Source organism: Crinia signifera, chromosome 2 (genome assembly GCF_055691185.1).
Source record: "Crinia signifera chromosome 2, ASM5569118v1, whole genome shotgun sequence".
NCBI lineage: Eukaryota > Metazoa > Chordata > Amphibia > Anura > Myobatrachidae > Crinia > Crinia signifera.
Genome location: NC_139218.1, coordinates 248,521,089 through 248,544,984, shown reverse-complemented (window position 1 = coordinate 248,544,984; position 23,896 = coordinate 248,521,089). Strand labels below are relative to the sequence as shown.

The following is a 23,896-nucleotide window of genomic DNA, read 5'->3' as shown; positions in this document are numbered from 1 at the left end:
CGTTCTGTCTCCCACAATCACCAGTGTATATGCCTCCAGCCCCACAATCACCACTGTGTAATCACATTGTATATCCTCTTCAGTCACAGTGTGAATGTCTCCCTATGTCCCCCTCACTCACCATTGTGTATGTCTCCTACACTGTATATTCTTCACCAGCTGCAGTGTATGTATGGCCAGCTTGTCGCTCATTATCCCCTCCAGTTGCAGTATATTTGCTATTATTCATCTGTTCTTATTAAGCCTACACCAGTTCTTTTCTGGTTTCCACTAGAGTGTCAAACGGTCCCCTAATGCACCAGTCACAACCACCTATTTTACTACCATGTACAAATCATACAGAATTAGCGACCTGCCCAAGGTGGCCAGAAGCTAGGGGAGCCAAGCAAAGATAATATCATGCCTCCCCCCCCTCCCCCACACAAGTAACTTACCAGAACTTTGACTGCAGAATGATCATGAAAATAATCACAAGGGTTACCGCTGTGGGCCAGGTCAACTAAGCTTGGCAGCAAGTGTAGTAAAGATGACACATACACTACACACTAATTTTCTTGTTTAAAAGATCATATTTTGATAAATGGCTGTGAACACTAGTTCATTCTGAAAACTGCTGAAAAACACAGCATGGGTAATTTAGTATAGTTATAATAATTGTCCAATTCAACCACCTGTAATTAAGCCAACCTTTATACAGTACAACACAAAAGTCTTTTTACGGATCAGTTTCTGTGTATAGATTCAGCAAAAGTCATGCATTCATAATGGCTAATACACAAAAGCCTATTGGAAGCACACACACACACACACACACACACACACACACACACAGGGATATGTGGACTGTTTTTATCAGAAAGATAACCTGGATGGACAATAACATCTCTACAGGGCAATTTATACCTGAACCACAGACTGTTACTTCCTCCCCCAATAGATATGGCAAGGAAAAAGCAGAAAAGAATACTAGTCAAAAGTGACCGATCCACTCACACGCTCTGAAGCAGGGACAAACAGAGTTTGCACAGGATGTTGGCATCTTATATATACTAGTCAAGGTTTGTTACCACATACAGCAGGGGTGGCCAAACTGTCCTCAAGATCTACCAACGGTGCATGTTTTCCAGGCAACCTGTGGATCTATAGTAGGAATGAATGTAGCAGGTTTGAAAATGTGACCGTTGGAATTGACTACAGCTGTGCACCAGCTAGGTGATCTGGAAAACATGGACCGTTGGTAGATCTCGAGGACCGGTTTGGCCACCCCTGATATACAGAGTGCCCAGGCCAAAATGATTAGAAATAAATCACAAGCTTATTGCAGCAAATCTACAAAGCAAACAGACCAAGACTTATGAGAAAGCTATAACAAAAATGGGTACTTGTGGACAATCACGGCTCCCACGATGTGCATCGTATAGCAAAAAATCGCATTGCATGCGTTTTTAACAGAAAAGCATCAAAATGCATTGAAATTAGTATCAAACATGTTCAATGGCCCCCAAATGTCATTTTTGAGGCTGTACCACCCCCACTATCAACGCGAACCCGAAGCGTGGCGAGCACAGCGAGCCCGCGAGGGGCGTCGGTACGCGTCCTACGACCTTTTCATACCCCCACTATCCACGTCGGTGTGGAGTTGAGAATAGAAAGTGTGGCGAGTGCAGCGAGCCACCGAGCCTGAAGCGTGGCGAGCGGACACGGATACCTTCACAGGTATACGCGTCCCCTCGCGGGCTTCACAGGTGTCCGCTGCGCTCACCACGCTTCGGGCTCGGTGGCTCGCTGCGCTCGCCACACTTTCTATTCTCAACTCCACGCCGACGTGGATAGTGGGGGTATGAAAAGGTCGTAGGATGCGTACCGCTGCGCTCGCCACGCTTCTGGTTCGCGTTGATAGTGGGGGTGGTACAGCCTCAAAAATGACATTTGGGGGCCATTGCACATGTTTGATACTAATTTCAATGCATTTGGATGCTTTTCTGTTAAAAAGCGCATGCAATCGCATGCGATTTTGTAAAAAAAATGGTTAAAAACTGCAAAAATCGTATCCAATCGCATGCCACTATTTATGGCATGCGATGGCATGTGATGGGAGCCGTGATAATCCACAAGTACCCAAAAATGTCCATGTTTCCACTGTAAAGTGTAGACTGAAGGATCATAGCTTACTGCTTTGTCTATGCAAAGGCTTGTCTATCTGCATTAAAACCAAACATACAATAAAAGGTACCAGGTACCCACTGTTAAACATGGAAGAGGAGGTGGGGAGAACGGGGACATGTCATGGTTTCGGGAAGCTTCTCTAGCAAGGAGGACAGTTTTCTTAATGGTGTAGCAGACATCATTGATTGGTATGTTTAAGGAGAAATCTCAGACTGGCAAATGCTTTAGTTTACAAAGAAAAGAAAATACCTAAGATGACAAAAAAACATTCCAAAATGATTCAGGCCTTCTTCCACACAAAGAGAATCAATGTACTAGAGTGGAAAAGTGATGGCTCTAACCTAAATACCATTGAGCACTTGTGGGAAGAGCTAGACAGGCATGTAAGGACACAAGTGCTCAAATGGGTATTGCTAAGAGAGTGGAAAATAGTCCACATGGATGTCTCAATCTTGATGAATCTATTGTTCTGATGCTGCTAGGCACTAGGATCAGAAAAAGTTTTGAAACAAAGGATCAGTGCTGTTATCTTGAAATATCCCAATGCCTGTTATTTTGTTGTCGGCTATGTACAACATAGCCTCAAAATGTTTATGAGCCACAGGATATTGTATTTTCTTTATTAGCATACACCCAACAAGTGCAGGTATCACTATTGTTACTTTGTACTCTGTGTATTACATAAGCTGCATTTACGGACAATAGGCAACAAAAGACATTTAGACAAATGTATTTGTCAAAAGACTATTGAGCACCAATGTGCCTGATTCGGGAAAAAAAACTGGGCAAAACCATGTTGCTTCGCAGGTGGGGAGATGTTACATGTACAGAGAGATTTAAATTTAGATGGGGCGTATCCAAAAATAAATTGCAGTGTAAAAAACAAAGCGCTCCACCAAAATCCAACTCTATCTGCACATTCATCCTGCCCCACCACCAGTGCAACATGGTTTTGCCAGTGGCTTGCTTTTTTGCTGCGCTTACAAACATGAATCAGGCCCTTTGTGTAGTGTATGGAGGCACTCTGATCATCATGTTGTTGCTTTTCCCCTCATCTGTGCGGGCTGCTCTTCCTTTACACCTTTCACAAACGGGAGACAGAAAAACTCGTATTAAAAAAAATAAAAAAAATATCTGTTTTTGTATTCAAAATACACTACTTTTTTACCATTCACCCAAATAAAAGCAGACGGTTAAGAATCAACAAAAGATTTATTTTTTACATATGAAGGAGAAGGCGGATTTGCTACAAGAAAGCTGGTCCACCTTTTAGTTTACAGAAAGTCACATATTATGTAAATAACTTACTATTTTAAACAAAATAAAAAAACAAACAATGACAGACACGATCAGGATAATTTTATTACATTGAGTTCCGAGTTTTCTACTCGTTCATTTAGAAGTTTTATATACGAAGATTCCAGGAGTCCGTCTCAAAATGAACTGCCCGGCATTTGCATGTGGGCTTAACATTGATGCTTTATTGCAATCAATTTGACCTGTTCAAGTAGTATGGCTTATAAAATATTTTTCAAACATCAGCAATGGAAAGAAATATTTGAACTTTTAAACCAGATTTACAGAAGCAGCATAACAAACTATGGGAAGAATTAGATCATAAAAACAAATTGCTTAAAAAAAGGATCTGTGAAATAGCAAGTCTGTATCATTTGAAAGATGCTAATCCGTACGTTGCAGCCAATAGTTGTTTGCAACTGTATGGTTCACCCGCAGTTCATTTCTTCCTGTAGCATGGTCACAATACTCATTTATTCATTTTCTTTTCACACGTACCCCTTTGCTATTAGAAAAAACTATAAATATGTAAGTTGTGTCTTACATCCAAAAAGATTTATAGGTTTGTAACTGATTCGTTTATCTAATGCATCATACAGCACCTCAGCAGAGATTATATAAAGCATTTTAAAATTGTTTTGTACTTTGATGCACTTATTGTTTTCAGACACCGCAGTACAAAAGGCGGATGATCCAGCTTTTTATTATAAGCCTTTGCTTTTTTATGCATTTTCTCCTACGATCATAGAAGATTAAAAGTTATCATACTCAAATACAGTTTGCTAAACAATAGTATCAAAATACTTTTGTAAAGGCCCACAAATAATTTGTATTTGTTTTACATTCAAATAATTTCCCCTAATACAAAATAACTGTCAGTAGGTCAGTAGTAAAGGCCACTTTTTTTTGCAGTACTTTTTGGATAAATTAACATTTTTGAATAAAAAAAAAAGAAAAAGCATTTTCCAGAATGCAATGAGGTCAGAAAGTGCTGCTAAATTTCTACAACACAAATTTTTCAATATTTAAAAACATAATAGAAGCAAACTACTGTAGAAAAATAATATCAACGAAAAACAAAAAACACCAGCATTTAAACATTGTAAAAAAGTATTTCACAGGCTTATCTCAGAAAGGGATTTCTTTTTTTTATGTAGATTTTTATTTTTCCTCCAGGTTATCCAAATTAGCAATGATTTTTTTTCTTTGCAATGTTAACCTGTAACAGAGTAAGCTGGGATACAGGCCTGTAAGCAAAGCCGTGTGTATACAAAATGGAATGACTGTTTTTGATTGAAGTTGATATCTGAAAATCATTCTTCCTATTTGCTCCAAGAGCATAGTCCTAAAAGATGTCATTTTGTTATAGGTTTAGACGCGGACAGATAGGTGGAGGGCAGCATGCAAATTCTCTTAGTATGCTGCGTGCCACGTCTACATTATTCTGTGCAATTTCCAAAGCCCTTTTTACTTCTTCGAAGGAGAATCCTTCACCCATTAACTTAGCTATTTTTGCATCTACATTCTCTGCCGAACAATCAGCGCTGTATGGTCTCCTATGATGTACCTCAGGTGCAGTTCTGCGGGGTAAGGGTTTGGGTGGTCGAGTTGGTGCTTGTGGACAATCTACACAAGGATAAAACAAATAAATATTTTAAGACAAAATAGTAAGAACATGTTAATGTTATGATTTTGTGGTAGTTATTTACACACACACACACACACACACACACACACACACACACACACACACACACACACACACACACCTATTAGCATGTTTCAGCAAGCAAAGGTGTCAAACAAAGGTAACCCGTGTGGATATACTTTAAAAGATTATAAAGACAGGATTTGTACCCTACAGAAATATAGATTAGTTTTACTGTATATTGTATTTGTGGCTGGAGACCCGTCCCGCAGGAAAAATTCATAGCGTGTTCACCATTATTTAAATTACCAAACCTGCGCTAGGCACTATATACTGTGAATGTAAGTTTAATAATTGGCGTTAACATATTGTATTTAGGGCTTTGTGTATGGTTGTAGAACTGCTTGTTGAAAATGCATGGACAAAGTACTTCCAAGAAATGTATGTTATTTTTGTTTTAAAATGCATTGACATGGGGCACTTTAGGATACATTTTCACATAGGGAGTCATATGCTAATTAACCTCCTAGTGCAGGGGTGGCCAACCCGCGGCTCTCGAGCCGCATGAGGCTCTCCCCCTGTTTAACTGCGGCTCCTGGAAGCCTCCCTTGTCCCCTCCCCTGCCTTTTATCGCAGGTCCATCTCGCATTTTTAAGGTACTGCGCAGTTCAAAGAACATCAAAGAAGAGAGCCGCGGTGCTCTTCTTTGATGTTATGTTATGCCGGGCACTGATGGGACAGACAGGGGGGACCGCACAAGAAAGGAGGCTGTGTGTCCTCCCATGGTTGCTGGCACACGGGTCCTGGCAGCACCGACACCCCTGGGGCTGCTGCTTACTTGTCCTGGCTGCACGAATCTGAAGCAGCCACTGACATCCCCCGGGGCTCTCTTCTTATCAGCATAGTCCGCACACTGGGCAGATGGCTGCCGGGGTCTCCCTCATCAAAGCAGCAGGAGCTGTGTCAGCTGCAAGGGAGCGAGAAGAAGGTATGCTCCTCTGTATATATATATATTTTTATAAATTAAACTACACTTTGTTTGTGGCAGGTGAGCTCTGTCTCTCCCCGTCCCCCCTCCCTCCCCCTCGTCACTGCTGAATATAATGGAATATGAAGCAAGACACGGAGCACAGATAAGAAGTCCCCATTTATTGTAGAATCACTCTGCCTGTGATCCCAAGTCCTGCTGTATATTCCTGTCCCTGGCAGCAGCGATGAGTGGGGGGGGTGTTGTGACGGAGGGGGGCTCTAGAGGTACTGCGCCAGTGGTGCACACCTGGACACAACTGGACACAACTGGCACGCACCTATTCTAGATTAGTGGTATGCCTGGAAATTTTCCACGCAAATAGACCACGCCCCTTTTTTGGCGCGCATGTTGTCGGCTCTTTAGCTTGACTACAAATTTTTTTGGCTCTTTGCCTCTGACCGGTTGGCCACCCCTGTCCTAGTGTGATAAAGCCTTGTTTGCACTCAATGCCCTTCACGTGTAAAGACAGTTTTGCTGGGTTACAGAATTTCATGTTGATCCTAAGGGGCCTACACACACGGGGTGATTTCAGGGAATTTTCTCACTTAGAAAATTCCCCTACACTGCACCGTGTGGAGGGGCCATAGTGATAGCAATGTGTGGCCCTGCAAGTTGCTATCGCCCGGAAAGCACTTTGAGCTAATGCAAGCACTTTGAGTCTATTAGAAAAGTGCTATATAAATAACATTTTTTATTATTACTACTACAGTTTATATCCAGCATGCTGGATAAATCTAATTAAATCGCTGGTAAGGGCCAGTGTTCTCACTGGAGAATACTGATCTTTGCTGTGTGCTGAGTGATTTTACTGAGCATCTAGTGTCACTCAGAAAATCTCCCTGTGTGTAGGCCGCTAAGGTGTTAAAATTCTGATTAAGCTGAACTGGTTTAAGGCTAGATATACAAAAGGAAAAATGCAATTGAAATTTGAGTTCTATTTAACTTTGTGAAAGAGATTGGCATATGTTATACAGGTTGTGCTGGGCGGGGTAAGCAACAGAAATCTTGGGGCCAGGACACTGATACCCCCGCAACCCTTTTTTTTTTTTAATTATTATTATTATTACAAAAAACAGATAATTCACTATGTAATATAAAATCTGCTGCACTAGCGCTGAGCGCCCTGAGCCATAATAGCATTTGCAGATTCGATATTAGATTTACATTGTATAGTGAGTATTTAATTATTTGCAGTGGGGGTGTTTATATTCAGCAACTGCCTATTCATAAATAAGGCTGAGCGAGTGACAGCCCTTCCACATTGTCACTTTTACCAGCGATTTACGTGTTTCTCCTGCAGTTCTGATCCTCCTTGGTGTATATGCCGTTGCCACTTCAGGGACAGAACAGGGAAAGGTATATGGTAGGGGCGCAGAATTGTGCATTGTGCAGTGAATGATGTCACTAAACTCAGTAGTAGGGAGCTGGACAAGCGACTAGGCCCAGGGGTGTTACCGGATTGGGGTCAGAGTATGTTCCCTTCCAGGAATCCAGGTTGGCAGGTGGCCAGCCAGTACCTTTACAAACCATTGTTAGGCTCTTAACCACCACAGCCATGCCTACAGCTCCTGAATCCCTCAGAAACTTGGGGCCCCTCACCAGGACAGGGTGCGGGTGTCCCCTTTGACCTCATTGTTGATGGCCCTTTTGCAGTGGACAACAAACGGATTTGACTGTATGTGAATGAAGATCGGAAGCTGAAAATTGCATTATTCAGTTGTTTAACTCTTTTGAAATGTAATATGTATTTATTTAAAGAAACCACAGGTCCATGTGGAACTTATTCTAGTTTACTCTCTGACAAAATCCTTCTTAGATGGACAAAACCATGTGCACTGCAGGGGGGGGGGGGGGGGGGGGGGGGGCGGGGGAGGCAGATGTTACTTGTGCAGAGAGAGTTAGATTTGGGTGGGGTTTTACTTCAAAAGTGAGCTATATATTGCAGTGCAAAAATAGAGCAGCCAGTATTTACCCTGCACAGAAACAAAATAACTCATCCAAATTTAATTCTCTCTGCACATTTTACATCTGCCCCCCCTGCAGTGCACATGGTTTTGTCCATCGAAGAAGGATTTGGTCAGAAAGAATGGGGACTGTGAGCTGTGTGAAGTATAGTACATCGTCTGTGACATCTTGCAGAGTGGAACTGCTGTAAAAATCTAGTATGCAGTTAATAGTCCTTAGAACCATTAGACTTTTTGAGCAAATAAACATCTTGCGTCTTCCAGGAATGAGAAATGTAGTACTGTTCTCTAACTGTACTGGGGTGAATCCAGCATCTCCAAGCCCTGTCTTCTGGATACTACGATACAGGGTCTTGGTCTAAGGTCACTGACCAGTGCGTAACCAGCCAAAGCCAGTCAGGAGGTATGTCAGTACATACACAGCAATAAGCGCTGTTTAGATGCCTGTGGTAGGAGCTTGAGCGGTATCGTGATTCCAGGTGCTATGTGGTAGGTGATGCTGCCAAGTGGCTCTGGTGATGGCAGCAATATACCTGCCCACTATGCAGTAGGTGCAGTAACTAACAGGTGGTTACTAAAGGTAAGGAGTCAATTTACTAAAGCTTGTAAAAATGAAGGTGGGGTGTAACTAATAGCAATTCAGATTCTAGTTCTCATTATTGCATCCTAGAAAATGGTAGACCAGTCCCGTGAGATGCTGTAATTCTGTAATTCACTTCTATTTAGCCACAAAAGCATCAGCGCCTTGGGGCACTGGTGTATGGCAGAAAGGTCAACTTTCATATTTATGCAAAGACATTTTATAGCAATTTTGTGCATGCCAGTGTAATTCTTACAAATCAAGTTCTGGCATTGTGCACATGCCAAAACAGACCCTCATTAACGGTCTATCATAAAAATGAAAGCCCATAATTCACTATAATAGAATTGTATTGCTGGTGTATTATGACTTCCTTTCCCTGAAAGTAAGGGGCTCAGATCAAATCATAAAAAGGCGTCCGAGAAAATTAATCCTCCTCCACTAAGCTTGCACTAAGTTGACAGTACACGTTCTTTCGGGCAGGAGGCACTCTCCTGGCACCTGGCAAATCCACAATTTTCTGTCAGATTGCAAGATGCCGATGCGTAATTCATCACTCCAGAGGAAACCTTTTCACTTCTCCAGAGTCCAGTGGTTCTGTGCTTCTCATTATTCCGGCTGATGTCCGGCAGTGTACATGGTGATCTGAAGCCTGCATACAGTTGCTTGGCAATAGAAACCAGAAACAAAACTAACAATTTTTGTTCTGACTTTGGGGGTGATTCAGACGTACTCTCCATGAAATGCTGCCCCCTCCCCCCTTCACACCGCGGTCTGCATATCCCTGCCGCTTTGCCAATGGATGTTTTGCAAATACATCCATTCGCAGGGTAGCGTACAGGGCCGAAATCATTTGATGGTCGCCAACGATCTTTACCCTGTTCACCAATCTAAGTCAGTCTGGACTGACCTAGACTTGCGGTGTCTGGGTCCGAGAACGGGGTGGGCAGAATTTTCCCGTTTGTGTTCACATGTGATTGCCCCCTGCCCGCGCCGACTATGCACCCGCACAAAAGCCCTACACATGCGCATATGCTATTATGTGCAGTACATAAACATCTGTCCCAGGGGACCAAATGAATGACACTCTCCCCCTTTGGCAGCAGTGTTGTAACTGAGGGCAGACAATATTTCCCTATGTGCTTCAGCCCTTGGGATTCCATTACTACTTCCCCCGAGGCCTGATTCTGAAATATAAATGCAAAGAATACCTGCAGAAGTATACTAATAATGCTGCCTCAAGGTGCCCATACATGGTGCAAGCGTGCTGTGCAATGCGCACTCCAGTGGGAAACCCATTGCACAGCACAAAGTCTGTGCAGCCTGTGCTTTTTGAACTAGGTCCTGATCGCATTGTATGCAAATTGTATGCAATTTGATAGCATGCGATGCAATCTAGTTCTAATCGCACAGGAATATTGGACCGTGTATGGGCACCTTCCGGGATTGGTATAGCTACACACACACACTGACCTTCTCTAGCCCATGCGACAAGGGACACTGCAACATTACCTCTCACAAACGCTTCTTACATGTCACTCACTTGGCAACACCCACTGCGTCCTCTGTCATTAATCAGTTGCCAGGCATGCGCAGTGTGACTGACATGTGCAGTTTGAAAACCATTGCTCCAATCTGCAATCGTCAGCAGTCTACCTCTGTATCAGGTCCACAATCATTAGTCCAATTCCTGACCAATGCACTATGGGCCTGATTCTGGTTCAATTCCAAAAGCTAATTTTCTTTCTAATGGACAAAACCATGTGCACTGCGGGTGGGGCAGATGTAACAGGCGTAGAGAGAGTTAGATTTGGGTTGAGTTTGTACTTCAAATGGATATCTAAATTGCTGTGTAAAAATAAAGCAGCCAGTATTTACCCTGCACAGACACAAAATAACAACCAAATCTAACTCTATCTGCACATGTTACATCAGCCCCACCTGCAGTGCACATGGGTTTGCATTTGCAAGTGGACCAGAATAAGGCCCAATGTGTGGGGTCTGTGCTCTAGTTTCTTCCAACATTCTAAACCTCAACCTGGCAGGTTATTTATTCTGACCTACAATTATTTGAGTGTGTATATGTGACGATAGGGAATAGAGATTGTAAGCTCCACTGGCGAGGGACGTACAGATGTTAATGACTGACATTTGTAAAGTGCTGTATAATGTGCGTGTGCTATAACTATAAAGTCTATTATATCCATGAAATGTACATTTTATGCTTGGACCCACTTCAAATATTTGTATTTAAAATAATTTTCTATGGTTACAATTTTAAAGTGCTTTTTCCTACAGCTTCCCTCTTTATATAAGCTAGAGACAATACACTTATATACAGACTATCACATGGAAATAGCTGAAGCCAACAAATCCTTGTAATGCACATGCAGGGAAATACAAAGATTGCAGTTTTAACTTCTTTAAATGCAATGTCTCCAAAGGAACCACTGCATTATCATCTTCCCATGATGTGTATTGATCTCTCATCACAAGCCTGCTTTCAGATATTTGAAATCCTTGTGTTGGTTATCTATTAGGAAAGTAATTATGGAGTCTTTGAAAGATTGACGGGACGGGAAGAAGAAAGTAAGAAAAGATAATCTTCAAAAACTAGAAGTAATTTTGTTTTATTATACTATATATCTATATCGCCCAAAATCCCCAAACACATCTTCAGAAGAATAATCAGTGCTTATTGGATGCCAGGTCATAAATCATAAATACAATCAGCCTCTAGACATACTGTATAGCCACAGTAGAACATCCCACCCCTAGAACAGTAATGGCAAGCTAAAAGTACAATATGATGCATCTTCAGAAACACATTCATAAAGCAGTAGTACAATCTAACAACAAGAGGTGAGCCCTTAATAAGGGTGTTGGTTTACACTGCTAATATAAGGTCTTTTTTCATGCTACTGCTTTATGTTGGGATGTCACAGGGGTGTGTGTGTGTGGGGGGGGGGCTTCAATATAACATTATGTGTGGCACCTAGCCCGTCACTGTGTAGGAGCTGGCAGTGCAGCTCAGAAGTCTCTGGGGGCAGTCCGCAGGTGACAATGGAGGGAAAGGCTAGGGTGGCTTTTGGAGGGGAAGCTACACACGCCCCCTTTCATAGCACAGTCACACCAGGTGTCAGAGGTAAATGAAACAGACAGCTTTAGGTCAATTAGTTTGGAAGAGCCTGTGCGAGTTATTTAGCGCATAATTGTATGTGGTGATGATGGAAAGGGTGTTTGATCAGTATTCTGAATGGGCTCTCTCTGTGCTGCGGAAAACATTACACATACAGATGGAAAGCAAAAAACAAAAAGATGGGAGTGGGCAGCGCTGGTATATGTGCTATTACTGTGCAATATTAGGCAGAAAAGATGATAAAAATAAAAATGGAAGATTGGTAGATCTATCACAGTTTTAATACATTTACTAAAATATAAGCCAGAAATTACGGCTAAAAACAATAAGCAGTTATGAAAAAAAACAATGAAATAGTCATCTCACTGAACCGAACCACATGGAGGTGGGGCCCAGGAAGTCCCAAATGTCCAGGGAGTGTGCACTGGTGTCACACACTTGTTGGTGGGGGTGGAAATGAATGTCCAAATGATGATGTTGGTATGTTCCCAAACTGCAATATGGAGGGAGGGCACAAAGATGTAGATGCCAGGAGTGGCCCAAGATGGCACGAATCACCAACTCCTGTCGCCGGATGTTATAGGCTTGGTGTCCTCGACCTCTACTATTGTTGCAGAAATATTTGTAATCCAATTGGATGGGATAAGGGAGGGGTCAGTGGTCTGGTGATGGGTCTTCCGGGCAGTAAGATAGGACAATTTCCTCGGGGTGGTTCACCTGAATAGGTGGTAGGTTGGTGAGGCAGAAATCCTGACCGGTTTCGCTGCTCCAGGCAGCTTTATCAAAGTTCCTTTGATAAAGCTGCCTGGAGCAGCGAAACCGGTCAGGATTTCTGCCTCACCAACCTACCACCTATTCAGGTGAACCACCCCGAGGAAATTGTCCTATCTACTGCCCGGAAGACCCATCACCAGACCACTGACCCCTCCCTTATCCCATCCAATTGGATTACAAATATTTCTGCAACAATAGTAGAGGTCGAGGACACCAAGCCTATAACATCCGGCGACAGGAGTTGGTGATTCGTGCCATCTTGGGCCACTCCTGGCATCTACATCTTTGTGCCCTCCCTCCATATTGCAGTTTGGGAACATACCAACATCATCATTTGGACATTCATTTCCACCCCCACCAACAAGTGTGTGACACCAGTGCACACTCCCTGGACATTTGGGACTTCCTGGGCCCCACCTCCATGTGGTTCGGTTCAGTGAGATGACTATTTCATTGTTTTTATTCATAACTGCTTATTGTTTTTAGCCGTAATTTCTGGCTTATATTTTAGTAAATGTATTAAAACTGTGATAGATCTACCAATCTTCCATTTTTATTTTTATCATCTTTTCTGCCTAATATTGCACAGTAATAGCACATATACCAGCGCTGCCCACTCCCATCTTTTTGTTTTTTGCTTACCATTTGTACAGGACTAACTACCCTGTCCCAGGGCAGCTGCTTAGGAAAACCGCTCAGTCAGGCGCACCTGACCCCGAAATCACCTAGTGTGATCCGGGTTCATCCTCTTTTTTCCACATACAGATGGAGCATGCTTCATCCAGCGGGGGTCTAGCAGTCGGATCGCCAACCACCTAAAGGGGGCACGCGCGCTTCCCCTTCCAACAGAGCTCCTCGCCGCCGATCCCCACCAATCCCACTAACTTGCAGGGTTTGCGTCCCCTACCGACCGGAAACTGGGACGGTCGCACGTCCCAGTCAGATAAAGCTGGGGTCATTCTGGCAAGCTCCGCTGCTGGCTGAGAGGCGCTCCATCCGTATCTTCTTTTCACAAAATTCTAGTTGAATATATTCATATAAATATATATACACACCCAAGATACCTGAGCACGATGGCAGATGATCATATTCTTGGGAAAGTCTATTTAGTTTGACATCACTTGTTGCTCTTCGAGTTGGGGGTAAAGGGACATCTAAACAATGGTCTGCAACATAAAATGAGTGGTAAATTAATTAACAGTTATACAGAAAAAAATAAACATGGTTGGGTCTATTTAAAGAACATGTTCATATACAGTACTTGCACATATTGAAATTGTATACATTTTAAAAATAAATCCGTAGTAGTTCGTAGTCAAATAACACACCCATCTGCTGGCAGAGAGTGAAACTACATCTCCTTCTCACACATGCACAAACACAGAAGGTAGTAGAGTAGCTTTCAAAGATGTCATCTCTTTCTCTCTCTCACATTAGCTACCTTACTAGCTTCCGAAGCATTAGCTCTGAACGGGCTTACTTGTAATATGTATACATATGTGTATCTTCCTGACGAAGGGCTAAATAAAGGCCTGAAATGTTGCCTAAACTCAGTGGCATGTGTCGTGATTTACAATAGTGGGAGAAGAGCTTGTGCAGTGCCGGTCCTATCGCATGTATGTATGGATCCTATTCTGTGACAAGGCACCCCAGCACCAAGTTGAGGAGTGAGAGCGGGCTAATCGATAGCTATAGATATAGATTTATTTGGGGAACACTTGCCCCTGTCAAGGCATCAATACCCTACCACTACTCATCATCACAGAGGACACCGGAGCAACATCCATTTTCAATTGAGAGCCAGACCCACATCTCCTATATATTCCCGGCACTCTCACTAAGAATAAGCAACAGCCCCTGTGTCTGTATGGGTAAACTCACAGAATTTGGCTGAAAACAAACAGAGGCACTCGGAGGACTTGATAAATTTCAATCTTTTAGTGGAAAAAGGTGGTGACGTTTTCTTGTCTACAAACCCCTTTATCAAGGTGTACGGTACACCTTGACAAAGGGTTTGTAGACAAGGAAACGTCGGACACCTTTCTTCTCTAAAAGATTGAATTTTACTATGTCCTCCGAGTGCCTCTGTTCGTTTTCAGCCGAATTCTATATATAGACTACAAGTCCTGAGTGCCGGGTCCTCTGCATATATATGAACTTCAATGTGTTTATGTAAAATTATTTATAGTTTAATATGGTCATTTTTCTTATGCTCCTTAAATTAAGAGTCGATATACAGCAGGTTTATCGATATATAATTATGTACATTTATGGTTAGTGGAGTATATAACTTCATACAAGATCATGCTGTTATGTCTTGTTATTGTTTTATGTATATGTAACATGTTGTTTAAGCAATTTTTCCCTTTGCATGCATATTTATGTCTTGCAACTGTGTTTTAACATTCAGATGACGTCTCCATAGCAACCAGCCGAGCGTTGCCCTCAGCGGGGGACACCGGAAGTGGGACATCCGGAAGTTCCGGTGATGGTGCACGCTACGGACGGACGCAGTGGAGGCGCGAATCTGGCTGATGTCTGGTGCATAGGTATATAAGGTGAGCACTGTTTCTGTTTAATTTGTATATGTGTTGCCTGACGAAGGGCAACAATAAAAGCCCGAAAGCTTGCTACTAAACTCTTGTAAGAGTGAGTCATTTTTGACAGAAAGTCCGTGGGTGCCCACCTCTGGAAGTCGACTGTATTTCTTAATTGCTGGTGCACCGCAGCTGTTGTGAGTAGCTGGGGAGTGTGCCCATCATCTGGATTCTTTTGTATACGGTGGAACGGATATGTGGACGCAGTTCTATGGTTCTACTGAGATGGATAGCACCTCCATACTTTGAATTACCTGTGCTTCATATACGTGTCTAATCTTTTGTGACGACGCAGTAATAGCCTCCTGCACTTGAGGAGTCCAGCTGCACTGTGTCGCTAATACAGCACCTCCAACTTTCCAATTATGGAAGAGGCTGCAGGATTCGATTGGACTCAGGTACCTCTCACAGAGACAATGAGTTTGTCCGAGAGTGAAACAGACTCCATTCTCTTCACTGAGAAGTTTGCTGAATCCTTAGGTGATACCACACCAGAAGATGTTTATTTCCATCTGTTACGTCTAAAAAAGAAGGAAGTGGACTACTTGCTTCATGGTATAACGCTCTCAGATTATGTGAGAGAGAAAAAAATACCCCGGGGCTTCCGGGTTAACAACTCTCCGACAATTGGTCGACATAACGGAGAATTCTGCCGCAAGTGGATAGCGGTGCTGAACAAGTGCTCGCTAGACTTGATGAAGATAGTTGTGGAGGAATCTGCCCGTGAGCTTGGTTTGGTCAGGGAAAAAATCAAGGAATATGAAAGTTCCAATAAAGCGGTGTTTACACAAGATAAGTCGACAGACTGGGTCGACAAATTGGAAGTACAAATCACTGCATATAAGCGCGAATTGGTGGCATTCAAGAAGAGGAAACTAGACACTGTAAATAGAGATTATGCTGAACATCAAGTTTACAGATGGCTGTCGGGGAAAACTGACAGCAGATTTAAAAATCGAGCTTTCAGGCAGCACGTTATGAAAATAACTTTGCCAGTGATGCCCCATCATTCTCTGGCGATGATTCCAACCAATATAGATCTGGTGTCAAGCCCTCTTTAGGGGTAACAACCAGAAGAGGCAGAGGTCGTGCCCCAAACGCACTAGGAGAGGAGGTAGAGGTCGCTTCAAAAAAGAAATCAAAGACCAGGGAAAAAAAAAAACAAATATTTAATCTCTCTGATAGGACCCTGACTGAAATTGAGCTCAAGGTTCTTAACAAAGGACTAAGTTATGTACCAACAAACCCATTCAATTAACTGAATTGGAAGATTGATTTGCACAATCTTAATCGTCAACTAAAATTAAAAGAATTTTTTTCTAAACGACAGACTGCCGGAGCAACCAGTAGTGGGACTGTAAATACATCTACCATGAACCGTTTTCACAATAAATCCACTTTTGAGCCTGTCACCCATAATGCTTCTATTATGGGCTTCATGAAAGCACTAGACGCACAAGTAGTGGATTCGCAAACACACCCAGTTGTTAGGAGAAACAATTTGTCCAAAGAAGAGTGGAAAGCTCTCAAAGACCTCAGCAGCTACAGAGATGTAGTTATTAGAGCTGCGGACAAAGGGGGAGGGGTGGTTGTCCAGAATGTCCTAGAATACTGCCAAGAAATTGATATGCAACTGTCTGATAAAAATGTTTGCTGTGAACTACGCAAAGATCCGACTGATGTTTACAAAGCTGAAGTGTTTGCATTAATTGATACTGCCATGTTTAATATGGTGATTACGAGCCAGGTTGGTGACTTTCTAAAAGTCTCCCAGCCAAGGGTCCCCATTCTGTACACACTGCCAAAAATTCATAAACGTTTAGAGAAACCCCCGGGTTGACCCATAATCTCTGCCCGGGGAGGTTTATATAATAACATCTCACAATACTTGGACGCTTTTATGCAGCCGTGTGTACAGAATGGGGATACATATCTTAAAGATACTACCGATTTGCTTTTGAAGTTGGAGGAGATTGGTGATGTTCCAGATGGTACATGGTTATGTACACTGGACATCACCAGCCTCTACACCAACATCCCCCATGAGGGGGGGCTGGCGGCTACTGAAAAACTGTTATCGAACAATCCTCTTTACACTGGACCTGATTTATTGTTTTTTCTATCATTATTAAGAGTTGTCTTGACTAAAAACTATTTTTTATTTAATGGTAGGTATTTCCTACAAGAAAGCGGGTGTGCCATGGGATCTCCTGTGGCCCCCGCTTATGCTAATACCTACATGATTGATATCGAAAGAGACTTCTTTTTTGGTAGGGATGTGAGAGACAGAATACTCTTTTATAAAAGGTATATCGATGACGTCATACTTCTGTGGAGGGGACATGCAGAGGATTTCATTGATCTTGTCCAGGATATTAATTTGAGGAATTGTTCGATTAAGTTCACATATAACATGAGTTTGGAAGGAATTGCATATCTTGATGTGCTCATCAAGATTGTAGACAACCAGATTGTCACGTCTTTGTTTACTAAACAAACAGATAGAAACATGATCCTTAGGGCAGATAGTCACCACCCACCCAGTACCATCAATAGTTTACCTTATTCTCAGTACCTGAGAGCTAAACAAATCACCAGTCTCTCCTCAGCAGTCCAACCTACTTTTAATGAACTAACAAAAAAATTTAAAGAACGTGGCTACTCTGATCAGATATTGGAGGGAGCACTACACAAAGTAGAGGGCGTGACTAGAGCTGAGGCTCTAAGCCATGCCAAAAGGACAGCATCTACACAACAAAAGGAATACATCAATTGGGTACAGCATTATACCATGGCCCAAAAATATGTTAATTTCTGGAGCAATAAGCTTTGGCCTGTGATAACTAATGACAACGATCTCAAAACTTTTAAACACACTAAAATCTGTGCTGGTTATAAAAAGGGCAAAAGCATACGCGAGTGGTTAGTACACACAGACATCAGTGAGCATATGGCAACTGATAGGAGAACACGGAGACGTGACCCTGGTTGCTACAGGTGTGTCGGATGTACGACGTGCCGACACACTGTGTCAACCAAGTACTTTTTTCATCCACATACGGGCAAGAGATATACCATCAGTGCTTTTGTGGTCTACATGGTAAAGTGCCCGTGTGGCTTGTGTTCCATCGGGAAGACCATCCGCCCTTTTAAAGAGCGGATGGCGATGCATCGAACATCGATCAGGGCAGCCCTTGCAGGCAAACCCTCCAATCAACCCCTGGCCAGGCACTTTGCCGAATTGAATCATAACCTTGCAAGTTTTAAGCACATCATAACTGACCACATACCTGAGAACAAGAGGAGGGGAGATAGGCATAAAAGCCTTTTGCGCTTAGAAGCCAAATGGATCTTTATTTTACAAACAGTAAAGCCTAAAGGTCTTAATGATATGCTGAACTTCAATGTGTTTATGTAAAATTATTTATAGTTTAATATGGTCATTTTTCTTATGCTCCTTAAATTAAGAGTCGATATACTGCAGGTTTATCGATATATAATTATGTACATTTATGGTTAGTGGAGTATATAACTTCATACAAGATCATGCTGTTATGTCTTGTTATTGTTTTATGTATATGTAACATGTTGTTAAAGCTATTTTTCCCTTTGCATTCATATTTATGTCTTGCAACTGTGTTTTAACATTCAGATGACGTCTCCATAGCAACCAGCCGAGCGTTGCCCTCAGCGGGGGACACCGGAAGTGGGACACCCGGAAGTTCCGGTGATGGCGCACGCTACGGACGGACGCAGTGGAGGCGTGAATCTGGCTGATGTCTGGTGCATAGGTATATAAGGTGAGCACTGTTTCTGTTTAATTTGTATATGTGTTGCCTGACGAAGGGCTACAATAAAAGCCCGAAAGCTTGCTACTAAACTCTTGTAAGAGTGAGTCATTTTTGACAGAAAGTCCGTGGGTGCCCGCCTCTGGAAGTCGACTGTATTTCTTAATTGCTGGTGCACCGCGGCAGTTGTGAGTAGCTGGGGAGTGTGCCCATCATCTGGATTCTTTACACACACACACATATACATACAGAGGAGTCCGGTCAATATGCGCAAATAATCCCTTATAATGGTGAGAGAACTGTCCATATGCTGGTAGATCATGTAGTGCAGCTGTATTCTGGCGAGAGGTAACACCAAAACCTCAAGAAGGAGTACATGCAGAAGAAAAGACCAGAGAGCACACAATGTGATTATAAACGTAAAGAGCACTTTTACTGTAATAATATAGTCACATACATGTAAAGTTTAAAACAGCAGGCATGCAAAGGTATATTAACCCGGAGAAGCAGGTCAGGCATCCACACGCTCACACGGATAGCGCGGCAGCAGCTGAGAACTCCAAGCCGGGACCAAGAACAGATCAGTAGACGATCACAGCGTCAACACGTCATTAGACCGCCCCAACGCGTTTCCTCGTTAGATGACTTCGTTAGGAGGCGTATCCCAATATAATCATGGCAGCACTTAAATACCTTCAACTCAATAATTTGCATGAGGTCAAATTTACATTTAAACTGATCTGTTCTTGGTCCCGGCTTGGAGTTCTCAGCTGCTGCCGCGCTATCCGTGTGAGCGTGTGGATCCCTGACCTGCTTCTCCGGGTTAATATACCTTTGCATGCCTGCTGTTTCAAACTTTACATGTATGTGACTATATTATTACAGTAAAAGTGCCCTTTACGTTTATAATCACATCGTGCACTCTCTGTTTTTTTCTTCTGCATATATATATATATATATATATATATATATATATATATATATATATATATATATATATATATATATATATATATATATATATATATACATATATACATATATATATATATATACACACACACACACACACACACACACACACACACACATATATATGTAAACTTGTATTTGGGAGACACACGCTTTATGCCTTGCTATAGACGTTCCAAAAATCTACGAGATGTATTCATAAAAATGTATATCCCCGCTAAAACAATAATCAATCAATAGAGGAAAAATAACGGGTTGTGTGAGGTGTACCTTTGTGACGTGTAGATACCTTATATCGGGAATGTATTATCATCATCACCAGTCAGGCCACTATCAGACACACACTAACATGTAATTCCAAATAAATAGTCTACCAGATTATTTGAAGCTACATTGGAAAAATGCATGTGTGTGGGATTGTCTATGTATTGTATACATTACTATCATTATCATCACTCTGGATGCAGTAAAGTATATTTTTTGAAAATAATGCTGCTTTCTGAAATTGGTACTTGTGTATTTTGGCGGCGCCCGATTTCTGCATCGTACGATAAACGTATCGCATCGCATGCCATGTGACGCGATTTTGACCCCCTATACGATTAAAAATCGTATAAGCACCCTAAAGGGTGCTTTTGAGCACCCTAATGGGTGCTTACAATGTTAAATGCACCCCCACGCCACCCCCCCCACTATAAATGTGAACCCGAAGTGTGGCGAGCGCAGCGAGCCCGCGAGGGGCGGCGGTACGCGTCCTACAACCTTTTCATACCCCCACTATCCACGTCGGCGTGGAGTTGAGAATAGATTAGTGTGACGAGCGCAGCGAGCCACCGAGCCCGAAGAGTGGCGAGCGCAGCGAGCCCCGCGAGGGGACGTGGATACCTTCACAGGTAAACGCGTCCCTTCGCGGGCTTCATAGGTATCCGCGTCCGCTCGCCACGCTTCGGGCTCGGTGGCTCGCTGCGCTCGCCACACTAATCTATTCTTAACTCCACGCCGACGTGGATAGTGGGGGTATGAAAAGGTCGTAGGACGCGTACCGCCGCCCCTCGCGGGCTCGCTGCGCTTGCCACCCTTCGGGTTCACGTTTATAGTGGGGGGGTGGCGTGGGAGTGCATTTAACATTGTAAGCACCCATTAGGGTGCTTAACATTGTATAAGCACCCATTAGGGTGCTTATACAATGTTTAATCGCATCGTATGGCATTGTATGTCATGTACAATGGCATACAATTTGAAAATTGTATGCCATCGTACACTAACCAACGAAATCGCGTCGCATCGCATACCATCGCATGCGTTATGTAAGTACCCTGAATTTCACTTTGTGTGTTGTTTCCAGATCTGCAAGACATGTGAGCTGCCTCCTAGCTAATGTTGATTTGTATGCTAATAAGAGTAAAAAATAGTAATACCTGTGGGCATTACGGATGATGTAATGGTTAGCATTACTGCTTCACAGTACGGAGGTCATGGGTTAGATTCCCACCATGGCCTAAATGTGTGGAGTTTGTATGATTTCCACATACTTGCGTGGGTTTCCTCTGGGTACTCCGGTTTCCTCTCACAATCGAAAAATTTACTGGTAGGCTAATTGTCTCCCAACAAAATTAACACTAGAATGTCTGTGTGTGCGTGTACATGGCAGGGAGTGATGTGAATGTTCAAATATTTTCTGTAAAGCGCTGCGGAATGTGTGCGCTATATAAGAAACGGTTAATAAATAATTAACTTTATTAAAATATTTATAGTACAAAAATGGACTTTTACTTTCAATGTATTGTTCACTTTAATATTCAGGATATTAGGGAACTGGTCTCCACATTAAAAGAGTACACTACATATGAATAGCACTGGTCACAGTCCCCAACTTCACAGTACCCCTGTAATTAAAACAGACCTATTTCCCCAACACTATACTGGAAACAGGTTCACACATATAAATATCCAGGATTTTTCTAACATGGAATATTAAGAAGACTCACAGCCTCAGAGTAAAATAATCTGATGGCCACTATCTCCAAGGAAATTACTTTCTTATTAGAATACATTCATGCCAGGGGCGCACAAGCATACTTATTCTGTCAAACATCGAAATAGTTGTAATGCCATTAAAATCCTCCTTCAGGTAACACATTAACCATTTCAAGCCACTACTAAGGAGGAACACAGCATGCTGCAATAGCTCATTGTCTTCTGAAGTGAAACAACAAGAAAGGTGTACAGCAGCTATAAAACACAAGGAGACAGATTATGATCTGGCCGCAGAGGTGACCATGCTACATCTTCTGCAGTGTCTATGTCTTAATGCTAATTGTGCAGCTGACGATCTTCATAAGGAGACACCCATTAGCAGCGGTGCAAATCCATCTCGGTGCACCAATAAATCTAGCACCAGCCTTACAATAGACATAGTATCTCCATCTGAACATGGCGTCCTGTGAGAGCCGTTCTGCATCTAAAGCGGTCGTCTACAACATACCTGGCTAACCACCCCCATTACCTCACAGGAACGCCCACTCAAATACACGCTTGCTGCATGCAATTTTTTTTTTTGCGCTCGGAGAACCATCGAAAAGCATGTGCAGCGCGACTTGGACAAAACACCAGGCCACTTGCTTGCCACGTCTATATATGGCACAAGTTAATTCAGTAATAGAGTCGACTATTAAATATTAAACAACTTCTAAAATAATGAGTTATGATATATAGACAAAATATATACTTAAGTGTGGTCTGCTTCCATAGAATAAGCCTATTAACACATGGGAATTGACATCAAGGTTTTTTGTTTAAACTCATAAGGGCAAACAAGATTTACCCCTTCTTTCCCAGAGAGACTCAAATAAACCACTTTCAACATTCTTAATGCGTCTTTTATGAACCCTTCATATTACAGAGTTTCATTTGTGCCACTTCAGTGGTTGATTGTGTTGTTTGTGACCCGCAGACAAATCAATTTTCTGCTAAATGGCCAGCAGACACTCAGAGAACAAGAACCTCTAATGTGCTGTTTGTGGCAAGTGCCTGTAAGTGGAGGGAGATTTAATGCAAATCTTAATGTTTTGCAATTTAATGCATGATGGTATTCAACACTCTGGAAAGGAATCAATAAAATAGTTCTAATGGAAATGGCGGTAATAGTTTTCCATTTAATGTGGGTTGTGGCAATTTTCCTCGCATTTATAGTCTCAATCTTACCCATAGGAGGAAGAAATAAGTCCACGCCTGAATTTGGTCTGCTTCCTGATGCAGACGATTTTACATGCTCCGTGACGCAGGCACGCACTGGGGGTGGTGGTGGCGGTGGGGGTTGCGAAGGAGGGGAACTGTCAAATAATTCTTCACCTGCATATGGATAGAAATCATGCCTATTTTAGTTGTAGTGAGAATATTCAGCACAATTTCAAGTTTAGGTTTTATGTTTTGTACATTTTTGGTATAAATTAAGAACTGCATTTTAGGACAGAAACGAAAGAGCACAATCACTTACCTGGGACTAAGGCATCAAAATACAGATGCTATGCTACTATTACACCAGCAAGCCGGGTCGCACCAGGAAATTTTTGACTCGGCTCCAAGATGGGTGTGACCCGGCTTGCAAACCCTTTTAGATCGGCGCCCCAACTCGACAGAATGCCGGTCGGTGGGGCCTGTGCCGGCACTGGGAGATGAGAGCATCTCTCAGAGCTGGCTTTTCCATTGCAGTGAATGGGTCCCAGATCTCATCAACCCAGGTTACCCGTTTACACTGCACAGCACTTTCTGGGTCGATGACCTTTTACACCACCTGCAGTCCCAGGACTTTACGCGCTCCTGTACAAAAACCCGGGTTTGCAGGGCTGGAGTAAAAGTGGTTTGTACAATTTTTGTTATATGGTAAAAAACAACATATATAGAAAAGAAGTCAAACTTGAAGAAAATCGAGAAACATATAGC

At 42.5% G+C, this 23,896-nt stretch overlaps 1 protein-coding gene across 5 annotated transcripts in view; it reads right to left on the bottom strand.

Annotated features, from left to right (window-relative positions):
• Nucleotides 1-3,359: 3,359 nt before the first annotated feature.
• Nucleotides 3,360-23,896, bottom strand: part of CBLB (Cbl proto-oncogene B) — a 163,714-nt gene continuing 143,177 nt past the window's right edge. For 3 of the 5 annotated variants that reach the window (XM_083174230.1, XM_083174228.1, XM_083174232.1), the window contains exons 15-17: nucleotides 23,159-23,305; nucleotides 13,653-13,763; nucleotides 3,360-5,088 (exon numbers count right to left, since the gene is read on the bottom strand). In XM_083174230.1, the coding sequence (XP_083030356.1) occupies nucleotides 4,826-5,088; nucleotides 13,653-13,763; nucleotides 23,159-23,305 (521 nt within the window). In that variant the 3' untranslated portion in view covers nucleotides 3,360-4,825. The remainder of the gene's footprint in view (nucleotides 5,089-13,652; nucleotides 13,764-23,158; nucleotides 23,306-23,896) is intronic. The other 2 variants (XM_083174231.1, XM_083174233.1) reach the window with 1 other exon arrangement.